The following is a 13511-nucleotide window of genomic DNA, read 5'->3' as shown; positions in this document are numbered from 1 at the left end:
AAAATACAGGATGAAATTACTGAACACTTTGAAAATCATTGACAATTAGATAGCGCGGCAAGCTGTGTTGATGGAAGGAGGAAGTTACAAAGGAACATAGAGAGTCTAACTGCTTGGGCAAAACTGTGGCAGTTGGAGTTCAATGTGGGGAAGTGTGAGGTAATCCATTTTGGATCTGAGAAAAACAATTTGAAATATTTTCTTAATGGTGAGATACTAGGAGCTGTGGATGAGCAAAGGGATTTGGGTGTCCATGTACACAAATCACAATCCTAGTACATCGGTACAAAACGTAATCAATTGGAATGTTGACCTTTATTTCAATTCATCGAGAACACAAATGTTAGGAAGTGATGCTTCAGTGGAGGGAGCACAGTGCAGATTCATCAGAAGATACCAGGGCTTAAAGGTTAAATTATGAGGACAGATTACATAAATTTGGCTTGCATTCCTTTGAGTTTAGATGATTGAGGGGTGATCTAATCAAGGTATTTAAAATGATTAAGGGATTCAATAGAGTAGTTGTAGAGAAACTATAATCCAGCACAGAGGCCATTTCGGAGTGAAATCAGAAAGCACCTTTTCATAAAAGAGTAGTGGAAAACTGGAACTCGCTCCTCTAAAAGGCTGTGGATGCTGGATCAATTGAAATTTTCTAGGCTGAAATTGCTAGATTTTTGTTGGGTAAGGACATCAAGGGATATTGATCAAAGACGTGTAAATGAAGTTGAGGTTCAGGTCTGCCATGATCTAACTGAATGGCAGGACAGGCTCGTGGGGCATAACGGCCTACTCTTGTTCCTATGTTTCTAATGGTGTGCCCTAGGGATCTGTGCTGGGGCCTCTTCTGTTGTCCATTCTAACCATTTAAGGAAGTTTGGCCAGCCGAGAATTACTCCGGTTCTTCTTAGGCCAGCGTATGTGGTCTCCGCAGAAAAACCTGCTGGTGAGTTAAGAAAATCGGCGCAGATAAGGAAATCTGCACAGGTAAGTGCAGCAGATGCCCGGACAGCAGCAGCAGGAGGTAAGAGAGAGGGGCGAGGGGCGGGGGGGCGGGGGGTGGTGGAAGCCTTTCGGGTATAGTTAGGTGCGGGGACAGGGAGGGAGCTCATCCAGCCAGGGCTAAGGGCGGGGGAGCGAGACCGGCAAGGAACTAGGGACGGGGGAGCAGGAGCGGACCGGGAGGCTCTTCGGCCAGGGCTAGGGGCGAAGGAGCAGATGGCAGGTAAATTGGTTAGGGGACAGGGGGAGTGGACCGGCAGATCACGCGGCCAAGGCTAGGGACGGGGGAGCAGAACGGGAGGCTCTGTGGTCCAGGATAGGGGTGGGGATCGGCATCCGGGGTGCGGGGGGAGGTGAGGCGGGGGGGGGGGGGACACTTTAATAATTGGAGGTAAGTTGCTGCAATGTATTTTAATGTGTTGCAAGCTGGCTGTATGTTTCTTTGCAGCCTCAGCCCGCATTGTGTCCCTGGTTACCATGGCAACCCGATCTTTTTGGCACAGCTCAAGGCTCCACCCCCAAAACTAAAGGACAGGTTAGGCTGCGCCAAAATGAAGAAATCAAATGGGGAAATTTAGAACCTTTTTTTTGGCGTACTTGGGCCCAAAATAAACTGGCGTAATTCTTCAAGTACACCAAAAAAAAGCTTTGGGGAAAATTGAGCCCCATATTTTGAATAATGTCTTCAGTATTCGTTTTAATAGATGTAGTGTATTTGGATTTTCAGAAGATATTATAAGTTGTCTCACAAGAGGCTTATTAGAAAAATCCAGGCACATGGTATAAGAGGAAATGTAGCAACATCAACAGAAAGTTCATTACTAGATAGAAAAAAGTTACATCCTTTGTGATGAAGAGGATTTGGGGTCAGAAGCCAAGCTTGGGGTCAAATAGGATGCTGAGGTTGCAAACAGGCTGGTTCAACCTAAGATAGTGGCGGTGAGAGCCATGCATCAGTGGCAAGAAAATAGACAGTTTGTGCTGGGGGCTAAAGACAATTGCTTTGGTCTTTCCAATGTTTAGCTGGGGGAAATTGTGGCTCATCCAAGACTGGAGGTTGGACAAGAAGTCCATCAACACAAGGATGGAGGATGCCTTTAGAGGGAGCAGCTGGAGGTGGTCCGGCCCGGAAATCGGCACCATCCCGGCCTGCAAGACCATCAACAGGCCGGGGCCATTAGAGGGAGCAGCATGTGGTGGCATGCCACTTCAGGGAGCAACACATGCTGCTGCAGGAGGGCGATGGCTGATTGCAGTGCAGGCCGATACAGCAGGAGCGGTGAGGTTGGGACGAAGGAGCAGCAAGCATTCGTAGAGGGATGTGATCGGGGCCCAGGAGAGGCGAGAGTTCGGGGCCGCACGGGCCAGCCCACACTGCGATATGTGTGCGCACTAGGTCTGTGTAGCAGAGCTGGTCTCCAGCGTCGAGGAGGTCCGTTGGTGAGGTCTATAAAAGGCACAGCAGGGAGTCCGGGGCCCAGCGTCGACGGCAGTCGGGAGCAGCGTCGAGGAGGTGCGTTGGTGAGGCCTATAAAAGGCTAGCAGGTGCAGCTACAGGGAGAAGGCAAAAAAGTAGAAAGAAACAGAAAGGTGACGTCACAGCCAAGGGGGTAAGTGATTGGCTGGTGATTGGTGAGTAGTTTTTCTTTTTTCTCTTCCATAACAGTGAGTAAACTTTAGCATTGTTGTTGCTTATCTAAGGGTTAAGTCATGGCAGGTCAGCTCGGTCACGTGTTATGCTCCTCCTGTACCATGTTGGAACTCAGTGACGACACCAGTGTTCCTGACGACTACGTGTGCGGGAAGTGTATCCGCCTCCAGCTCCTGGCGGACCGCGTTGCGGAGTTGGAGCTGAGGGTGGATTCACTCTGGAGCATCCACGATGCTGAGAATGACGTGAGTAGCACGTGTAGCGAGTTGGTCATACCGCAGGTAAAGGGTCCACAGCCAGATAGGGAATGGAAGACCAGCAGGAAGAGCAGTGCAAGGAAGGTAGTGCAGGGGTTCCCTGTGGTCATCCCCCTGCAAAACAGATACACTGCTTTGGGTACTGTTGGGGGGGATGACTCATCAGGGGAGGGCAGCAGCAGCCAAGTTCATGGCACCGTGGCTGGCTCTGTTGCACAGGAGGGCAGGAAAAAGAGTGGGAGAGCTATAGTGATAGGGGATTCAATGGTGAGGGGAATAGATAGGCGTTTCTGCGGCCGCAACCGAGACTCCAGGATGGTATGTTGCCTCCCTGGTGCAAGGGTCAAGGATGTCTCGGAGCGGGTGCAGGACATTCTGAAAAGGGAGGAAGAACAGCCAGTTGTCATGGTGCACATTGGTACCAACGACATAGGTTAAAAAAAAGGGATGAGGTCCTACGAAACGAATTTAAGGAGCTAGGAGCTAAATTAAAAAGTAGGACCTCAAAAGTAGTAATCTCGGGATTGCTACCACTGCCACGTGCTAGTCAGAGTAGGAATCGCAGGATAGCGCAGATGAATACGTGGCTTGAGCAGTGGTGCAGCAGGGAGGGATTCAAATTCCTGGGGCATTGGAACCGGTTCTGGGGGAGGTGGGACCAGTACAAACCGGACGGTCTGCACCTGGGCAGGACCGGAACCAATGTCCTAGGGGGAGTGTTTGCTAGTGCTGTTGGGGAGGAGTTAAACTAATATGGCAGGGGGATGGGAACCAATGCAGGGAGACAGAGGGAAACAAAAAGGAGACAAAAGCAAAAGACAGAAAGGAGATGATGAAAAGTGGAGGGCAGAGAAACCCAAGGCAAAGAACAAAAAGGGCCACTGTACAGCAAAATTCTAAAAGGACAAAGGGTGTTAAAAAAACAAGCCTGAAGGCTTTGTGTCTTAATGCAAGGAGTATCCGTAATAAGGTGGATGAATTAACTGTGCAAATAGATGTTAACAAATATGATGTGATTGGGATTACAGAGACGTGGCTCCAGGATGATCAGGGCTGGGAACTCAACATCCAGGGGTATTCAACATTCAGGAAGGACAGAATAAAAGGAAAAGGAGGTGGAGTAGCATTGCTGGTTAAGGAGGAGATTAATGCAATAGTTAGGAAGGACATTAGCTTGGATGATGTGGAATCTATATGGGTAGAGCTGCAGAACACCAAAGGGCAAAAAATGGTAGTGGGAGTTGTGTACAGACCTCCAAACAGTAGTAGTGATGTTGGGGAGGGCATCAAACAGGAAATTAGGGGTGCATGCAATAAAGGTGCAGCAATTATAATGGGTGACTTTAATATGCACATAGATTGGGCTAACCAAACTGGAAGCAATATGGTGGAGGAGGATTTCCTGGAGTGCATAAGGGATGGTTTTCTGGACCAATATGTCGAGGAACCAATTAGGGGGGGGGGAGGCCATCTTAGACTGGGTGTTGTGTAATGAGAGAGGATTAATTAGCAATCTCGTTGTGCGAGGCCCCTTGGGGAAGAGTGACCATAATATGGTGGAATTCTGCATTAGGATGGAGAATAAAACAGTTAATTCAGAGACCATGGTCCAGAACTTAAAGAAGGCGAACTTTGAAGGTATGAGGCGTGAATTGGCTAGGATAGATTGGCGAATGATACTTAAGGGGTTGACTGTGGATGGGCAATGGCAGACATTTAGAGACCGGATAGATGAACTACAACAATTGTACATTCCTGTCTGGTATAAAAATAAAAAAGGGAAGGTGGCTCAACCGTGGCTATCAAGGGAAATCAGGGATAATATTAAAGCCAAGGAAGCGGCATACAAATTGGCCAGAAATAGCAGCGAACCCTGGGACTGGGAGAAATTTAGAACTCAGCAGAGGAGGACAAAGGGTTTGATTAGGGCAGGGAAAATGGAGTACGAGAAGAAGCTTGCAGGGAACATTAAGACGGATTGCAAAAGTTTCTATAGATATGTAAAGAGAAAAAGGTTAGTAAAGACAAACGTAGGTCCCCTGCAGTCAGAATCAGGGGACGTCATAACGGGGAACAAAGAAATGGCGGACCAATTGAACAAGTACTTTGGTTTGGTATTCACTAAGGAGGACACAAACAACCTTTCGGATATAAAAGGGGTCAGAGGGTCTAGTAAGGAGGAGGAACTGAGAGAAATCCTTATTAGTCGGGAAATTGTGTTGGGGAAATTGATGGGATTGAAGGCCGATAAATCCCCAGGGCCTGATGGACTGCATCCCAGAGTACTTAAGGAGGTGGCCTTGGAAATAGCGGATGCATTGACAGTCATTTTCCAACATTCCATTGACTCTGGATCAGTTCCTATGGAGTGGAGAGTAGCCAATGTAACCCCACTTTTTTAAAAAGGAGGGAGAGAAAACAGGGAATTATAGACCGGTCAACATGATAGGTCCAAGTCAGCATGGATTTGTGAAAGGGAAATCATGCTTGACAAATCTTCTGGAATTTTTTGAGGATGTTTCCAGTAGAGTGGACAAGGGAGAACCAGTTGATGTGGTATATTTGGACTTTCAGAAGGCTTTCGACAAGGTCCCACACAAGAGATTAACGTGCAAAGTTAAAGCACATGGGATTGGGGGTAGTGTGCTGACATGGATTGAGAACTGGTTGTCAGATAGGAAGCAAAGAGTAGGAGTAAATGGGGACTTTTCAGAATGGCAGGCAGTGACTAGTGGGGTACCGCAAGGTTCTGTGCTGGGGCCCCAGCTGTTTACACTGCACATTAATGATTTAGACGAGGGGATTAAATGTAGTATCTCCAAATTTGCGGATGACACTAAGTTGGGTGGCAGTGTGAGCTGCGAGGAGGATGCTATGAGGCTGCAGAGCGACTTGGATAGGTTAGGTGAGTGGGCAAATGCATGGCAAATGAAGTATAATGTGGATAAATGTGAGGTTATCCACTTTGGTGGTAAAAACAGAGAGACAGACTATTATCTGAATGGTGACAGATTAGGAAAAGGGGAAGTGCAACGAGACCTGGGTGTCATGGTACATCAGTCATTGAAGGTTGGCATGCAGGTACAGCAGGCGATTAAGAAAGCAAATGGCATGTTGGCCTTCATAGCGAGGGGATTTGAGTACAGGGGCAGGGAGGTGTTGCTACAGTTGTACAGGGCCTTGGTGAGGCCACACCTGGAGTATTGTGTACAGTTTTGGTCTCCTAACCTGAGGAAGGACATTCTTGCTATTGAGGGAGTGCAGTGAAGGTTCACCAGACTGATTCCCGGGATGGCGGGACTGACCTATCAAGAAAGACTGGATCAACTGGGCTTGTATTCACTGGAGTTCAGAAGAATGAGAGGGGATCTCATAGAAACGTTTAGAATTCTGACGGGGTTAGACAGGTTAGATGCAGGAAGAATGTTCCCAATGTTGGGGAAGTCCAGAACCAGGGGACACAATCTAAGGATAAGGGGTAAGCCATTTAGGACCGAGATGAGGAGAAACTTCTTCACCCAGAGAGTGGTGAACCTGTGGAATTCTCTACCACAGAAATTTGTTGAGGCCAATTCACTAAATATATTCAAAAAGGAGTTAGATGAAGTCCTTACTACGAGGGGGATCAAGGGGTATGGCGAGAAAGCAGGAATGGGGTACTGAAGTTGCATGTTCAGCCATGAACTCATTGAATGGCGGTGCAGGCTCGAAGGGCCGAATGGCCTACTCCTGCACCTATTTTCTATGTTTCTATGTCTTGGTTGATCCTTGCCACTGGACCAAGACCTAGCTCTGTCAAGCCCGTGTGGTAGCTGGGGTGCAACGGCCACCACACATTAAAAAAATCCACGCACAGGCGTCTTCCACCCTTCAAGATGTAGTTCAGGATCCGGAAGTCATCCTCGTTTCGAGGGACTGCCTATGATGGAGTATAAATAATTTGGATGGTGCTTCTGATATCAAATCAGAGGGCATAAGAAAAGCTGCAAGGGAGAATACTGGAGGCAATAAACTGGTTAGTGGATTGGTGCAGATAGTTAACTGATGTAGTTTAGTGCAGAGAATGTGAAGTAAAGAAGCAAGCTTAATACAAAATGTACAAAGGAGAACTGGGAAAGGAAATAAGCGGGGCAAAGAGGGAGCATGAGAGTAGATTAGTAACATAAAAGGGAAGCCAAAGTTTTTTTTATAAACGAAAAGATAGTCAAAGAGTGTGCCCGATTGGGACCAAAAAAGAGATCTTCTTGTGGAGGCAGAGGGCATGGTTGAAATAATAAATGAGTATTTTCATCTGTATTCATTAAAGAAGAGAGAACTGCTTGAAACAAGGGGAGGCATGCACACTTAATATTCCTGGCTACAATGTAATCAGGAAAGATCGGGAAGGAAAAAAAGGAGGGGTGTGTGGTGGCAGTATTGATCAAAGATACTGTTACAGTACGAGAAAGACATGATGTGCTTGAGGGTTCAAAGGCTGAATGTATTTGGTTAGAATTTTAAAAAAACAATAGAGGAGCTATTACGCTGCTGGGTGCCATACCATAGGCCAGCAAATAATGGAGAGGAGACAGAGGACCAAATTTCAGGCAAATTGCAGAAAGATGCTAATGTTGGGCGGCCGCTACATTTAGCGACGGAAATCTTTTAGCAAAGGGAACAGCAAAATCCAGTTTTAGCACCCCGAGAGTGGAGTGGAGCGCGAAGGGAAGCATTCCGCACTTCTTTTAGGGCGCGAGGCCAGGTGCGCAATTGAATATCCTCTTCTAAAAGACCGGCTTCGTAGCGACCCAACAGAGGCCTCCCTGCAAAAAACTATATCGGAATGAAAAACACATCCCTATACATTACTCACACCAAATAAAGTTAAATTGCAAAAATAAAATCAATCACACTTACCTCAAGCAGTCCTTCTTTCTCTTAGCCTCCTGGAACAGCTCTGAATGCCAGCTTTCTCTGGCGGGATCACTATGGGGCGCTATGGGTGCAACGCAAACTAAATTTTGCTTCCGTGTCGATACCAGAGGCGTTGCACACCGGCGCGACGCTGCCGGGCAATACTCCTCAGCACTTCTGGTACCAACACACTGAATTTGTGAGTGGCACTAATGTCGGCACTCACAGCTGCAAACCCTTTAGCACCCCTGTAGCGCCCCTCGCGAGGGGTGCTATCCAACCAAATTTCTCCCCATAGAGATTAAAATAAAACAGATAAAAAAGGCAAATGATAAATGTCAGGTGCATAATTCAATAGAGAACCAAGCTAAATACAAAAAATACAGGGGAGAACTGGAAAAGAAGTAAAAGGGACAAAGTGAGCGTACATAAGAGGGAACCCAAAATTTTTATAAACATATAAATAATAAAAGGATAGTCAAAGGAAGGGCATGTCAATTAGGTGTTGAAAAGGAGATCTTCTTATGGAAGCAGAGAGCAAGGCTAAGGTACTAAATGAGTAGTTTGCATCTGTCTTCACTAAAGAAGAGGATACTGTCAATGTCATAATAAAGGAGGAAGTAGTAGTAAAATGGGATAGGATAAAAATAAAGAGGTACTTAAAAGATTGGCAGTACTCAAAGTAGAAAAGTCACCTGGTCTGGATGAGATGCATTCTAAGTTGCTGAAGGACTTTTGGGTGGAAATTGCTGAGGCTCTGGCCACAATCTTCCAATTCTCATTAGATAAAGGAGTGGTGTCAGAGGAATTGAGGACTGTAAATGTTACATTCCTGTTCCAAAAATGGGAGAAGGATAAACCCAGCAATTACAGGCCACTTAGCCTAACGTCAGTAGTGGGCAAACTTTTAGAGACAATAATCCGGAAAAAAATTAATTGCCACTTTGAAAAATATGGGTTAACAAATGAAAGCCAGCACGGATTTGTTAAAGGCAAATCATGTTTGACTAACTTGATTGAGTTCTTTGATGAAGTAATGGAGAGCATTTAAGAGGGTAGTGCAGTTAATGTTGTGTATATTGGACTTTCAAAAGGCTTTTGATAAAGTACCGCATAATAGATTTGTTAGCAAAATTGAAGCCCCTATGATTAAAGGGGCAGTGGCTGCGTGGATAAGAAATTGGCTAGCCGAAATAAAGTAGTGGTGAAGGGTTGTTTTTCAGACTAGAAGGAAGTATACAGTGGTGTCCCCCAGGGATCGGTGTTAGGACCACTGCTCTTTCTGATATACATTAATGACCTGAACTTAGGTATACAGAGTATAATTTCAAAGTTTGTGGATGACATGAAACTCAAAAATATAGTAAATAGTGAGGAGGATATTAACGGACTTCAGGAGGACATAGACAGGCTGGTGAAATGGTCAGACACGGGCAGATAAAATTTAACGCAGAGAAATGTGAAGTGATTCATTTTGGTAGGAAGAATGAGGCAAGGCAATATAAACTAAATGGCACAATTTTAAAGTGGGTGCAGGAACAGAGACCTGGGGGTGTAAAGATACAAATCTACTCAGATTGTGATTAAATTCAAATTGAAAAAATGCTGAATGTCTGATGCCAAATTTGGGTAGCTTTGCTTATCCTTACTCTGGACGCACTTGTACAAGTTGGAGGCTGCACAGCTCATTTTAGTTGGGAACTAAAATATCACCAAAAGTTTAGGAACAGTATTCTCTGAACTTTACTTTGAATGTGGTCCATGAAGGTTAAAAGGGAGCACTTAACAAACATTGTGATGCCAAATCCTTGCCATTAACTGTATATGGAATAAATTGAAAGCATTTTCACCATCTGTACCATTTCAAAATAAAAGATTAAAAAACTCTTATGCATTATGGATTTTTTAACAGTGAGTACTGATGACATCTTTGGATGAACTGAGGAACATTCCTACCAATAGTGAATTGTAACTGAGTTAGCACATAACTGAGCACAATTGAAACAATAATATCACCTGATTACCCTTGCTTAATAATTGAACCTCTACTGATACAACTTCAACTATCTCATACAATTGGGTTCAATTTTTCCTCCAATGCAGTTCCCCCATAAAATTAACAAAGATCATCAAAATTCTTTTTAACTGTTGGATTTATTTTGTCCTTTAAAATTTGGTGTATGCAGGTGAGTTTTTGACTCTTGGCCAATTGTTTGTCAGTTCTCATCCCAAGGCAAGCTGCCAATCAAACTGGCTTTCCTCAATTGGATGAGTTTTGCTAGTTCTTGGCGACCCCACTAAATGGTACATTTTACAGAAGGGAAGGGAACTGTCTCGGGGATTAATTGCTTTGCTCCTCTTACCCCAATATATGTAACTTTCCTCATTTTAACTCTCAATGATTCCAAATAAAGGCAATCATAGAGAAGTAAGTAGTCCAGACATTATCAAACCTTCATGGCTGGAATTGTAAGTGTGGTGTTACTTGCAACAGAAAAAAAAGAGTTCAAGGAAATACAGCTAAAACATTTGGAATCACAATCACATATTTTCAAAATATATATTCCTCGACTCTCCTCAAAATGTTGGAAGAAGACAGTCCAGAGTGAACTTCACCAGTTTGTGAGGAAAAAATTCAATTAATATAATGGTAACATGCTGCACACCATTACAAGAGATGAGGCTAACTGACCAGTCATAATTTATGAACAAATCTGAGATCTAAATTAAAGAGTTTAGTGAAAACTAAGCTGTGAAGCTCCCAGTATCCAGGATATTGTAGCCAGTCTGAAGTTTAAACTATCTTTATTACTACTAGTAGTGTGTAATGGTAGAGTAATTTAACTCTGCGCTGAAGACAATGATAACCATTTGTTATGAAGTAATCATAGCAGACGATAAGCTGGTCCAGTGTAATGAAATTAAATTGAGGTGAAACATACAGAATTACATAAGGAATGCAATTATACTGCCAATTTTTCATCAAAAAGTGACAGTATAACTCCTTGTGAGATGGGTCAACTTCACTCCAGAGTCCAGGAGTGACAGGTTGACCGGCATCTAACAGAGAAAGATGTCAATGCTTCAGATGTAACCTTTCATCAGACATGACACAGTCAAGCTAGAGATGTCCCTTTTATGAAACTGATTGCATTCTGGGTGTACTCTGACTTATCAAAGGGGAACAGAAGGGCAACATGCAGAGGTAAAGAGTTAAGATCAAATTACTTTCACTAATAGACAGCAAATAGGCTGTTAAATCCATCAGCTGCTTTTTGAAAGATTTTGACTCTTGAGCTCGACCATTCTGTCCCTTCTTTGTATTCTTCGCCATGTCATGACTTGTCTTGGTTCGTCCAAAGAGGGGTTTCTCCAACCAAATGGTGTCAGTTCAGATTATGGGTTAAGCTCAAAACATTCAGCTACCTTTCTTCTTCAGGTATGGTCGACCTGCTGTTAATGTCCTGCATTCCCTATCATCTCTGCAGTAATAATGTGGAAATCAGTGCCAGATAATGCAGTGCATCTGGTTTACAACCTTTCAGACAATAACTGAAAGAAACAATATAATAAGGTAAGGAAATTCTCATGATGAATTCCCACTTCACAGTCAGTTTTATTGATACAGTTCAAAAGACGAACCCTGGTTTTTAATCTTACCATAATGCTCAGATTTTAATATATCATCTATAATATTTATATAGAGAGTAGACATTTTATAATTATGCTGTAATATGCTGTACAAGTATCAACTCCAAAAACAGTAACAAAGCAACAGTGATACAGTATTAATTCTGTAGCATTTATATAAAATGCATAGGCTGCCAGTCTGATGAAGTGTCTCCACTGAAATGTTAACCTCTCTTGTCTTTCAGATGCCAACAGATCTGCTTTATATTTCAAGCATTTTTGCTTTTTATTTCAGGTTTCCAGTATTCAGTTTCAATTTGTATCTATGCTTAGTTGCCACTCATCATAATAAAACTGAATTTAGCAGCTAAAATTGATGTTCAAACTATACCAACAAGTAATACAATTTTAATTGAGAGTAAATCCTACCTTCCTGCTGCAATGCAGATTTATCAACTCATTGATTAAAATTATTTCTGCATTGTACCCATGGTACTTCCACAAGCTAGATACAGGTTGCAAAAAAAAAACTAACTTGGAGTTCAGCCATTCTTGGGAAAACTTGCCAAGAACAAAATTACTGTATTCAAAGAGAAACTTTGGGCTGTTAGTGAGTTAAATATAACACAACACATCGATACTGTGAATGGGGATACTAGTTTACCAATACCTGCACTGAGGTTGATGTTGCTGTTTACAGCTCCTGATTGGTGTGCGGATATATTGTTGTACCTGACAGAAGAATGGTCTGGAGCCGTTGCTTCAAGGTGGGATTGGGATGCTGAAGCGAAGGTAGCCGTTGATGCTGCTGCTGCTCCCGGGGCTATCCTGCTGTTAGAGACACTCTGGTATGGGTAATGCTGCTGTTGGGGGTGCTGATGGTGGCAGTGATGTTGCTGTTGGTGCTGCTGCTCGGTGTTGATGGCAAGCGGCGGATGATGATGATTCTGGTGATGAGCCTCTCCTCCTCCTCCAGTCCCAATGGCCAGTTGCGGCATCTGGACCATGGTGGGTCTCTCGTACCTCCTGACCATTACCTTCTTCCCAGGGAATGGTTTGAGGACACTGTAGGGGTTCCGCTGCTTGCAGATGGTGCCCGATCGCAGTCCTTCATCTTCCGCCTGGTTCATTTCCTCCATTGCAGATCGCTTATGCGAGGGGGAGGGGCGATTTTTTTTACCCTTCTGGTTTGACGCTTCCACTCAGCCGAGCTTGCAGTCGGAAGGGCCACCGGTGATTGGCAGCGCCGCTGACCTACACCCAGGAGACATCCCTGCAAACAGGCACGCAGCCCCCGGAGCGACCCAATGAGAAAGACCCAAGGGCGGGACTTCTGCTTGCAGCTTGGGCTGCTGTCAATACACTTGTTCCAGTGTCTGTCTCAGTATATGTGTCTCAATGTCTCAGCGTGTATCTCTCTGTCTCTCTCTGTCTGTAATTGTCTATCTGTCTGTGTGTGTGTCCCTCTCTGTCAGTGTCTCTTTTTGTGTGAATTTACAATGAGTTGAAACTGACACACAATGGCCTGTCAGCAAGAGTTCAACACTGACAGACACACACAGGCAGTCTTTCTTCGCATCTTGTTTAGAAGTATTCTTCAAACAATTTCAGAATAATCGCAAAACAAGCGTATATTGTATTATTTCAATATTCAAACGAATGCCAGAAAAATAATAACCAGCCAGCTTTCAATTTCCACCGTTGTCGCATACGTGCGAGATATGTGCAGATGGAAAGGGCTGGGGGCGAGACTTAGGAGAAGATCATTCACACCGGCAAAGTAAAGCTGAACAGCTATGGATGATTTACGCAAATTTCGCAAAATCTTGAAAAAGTTAATTTTATCTCAAACTCTGCTTCTTGTTAAATGTCAGCGTGTTTGAAATCAGCGACAGGAAATACTTCCCTGTGCGGACACAGCACCGAAACCGTGTAATCGTCATTGCTGAAAACCACAACTGCACTATTTAGAAAATAATTGTCTCGCAGCTCCTCTAAATTGAAGCTGAGCATTAACTGGTTTTAGGCAGAACTCTGATTGTATAACATATTCTAAATATAATTGTCGTTCTACTTCT

The 13511-nt window shown here is 44.1% G+C and overlaps 1 protein-coding gene across 1 annotated transcript in view; it reads right to left on the bottom strand.

The window, feature by feature from the left end:
• The window catches only part of LOC139229057 (BEN domain-containing protein 4), a 75211-nt gene extending 62639 nt beyond the window's left edge, over positions 1-12572 (bottom strand). The window contains exon 1 of the mRNA XM_070860718.1: positions 12104-12572. Coding sequence (XP_070716819.1) covers positions 12104-12572 — 469 coding nt within the window. The remainder of the gene's footprint in view (positions 1-12103) is intronic.
• Positions 12573-13511: the final 939 nt, after the last annotated feature.

This window comes from Pristiophorus japonicus, chromosome 2, assembly GCF_044704955.1.
Source record: "Pristiophorus japonicus isolate sPriJap1 chromosome 2, sPriJap1.hap1, whole genome shotgun sequence".
In the NCBI taxonomy this organism is placed as follows: domain Eukaryota; kingdom Metazoa; phylum Chordata; class Chondrichthyes; family Pristiophoridae; genus Pristiophorus; species Pristiophorus japonicus.
Note: the sequence above shows the minus strand (reverse complement) of the source record. Positions and strands in the feature narration are given on the sequence as shown.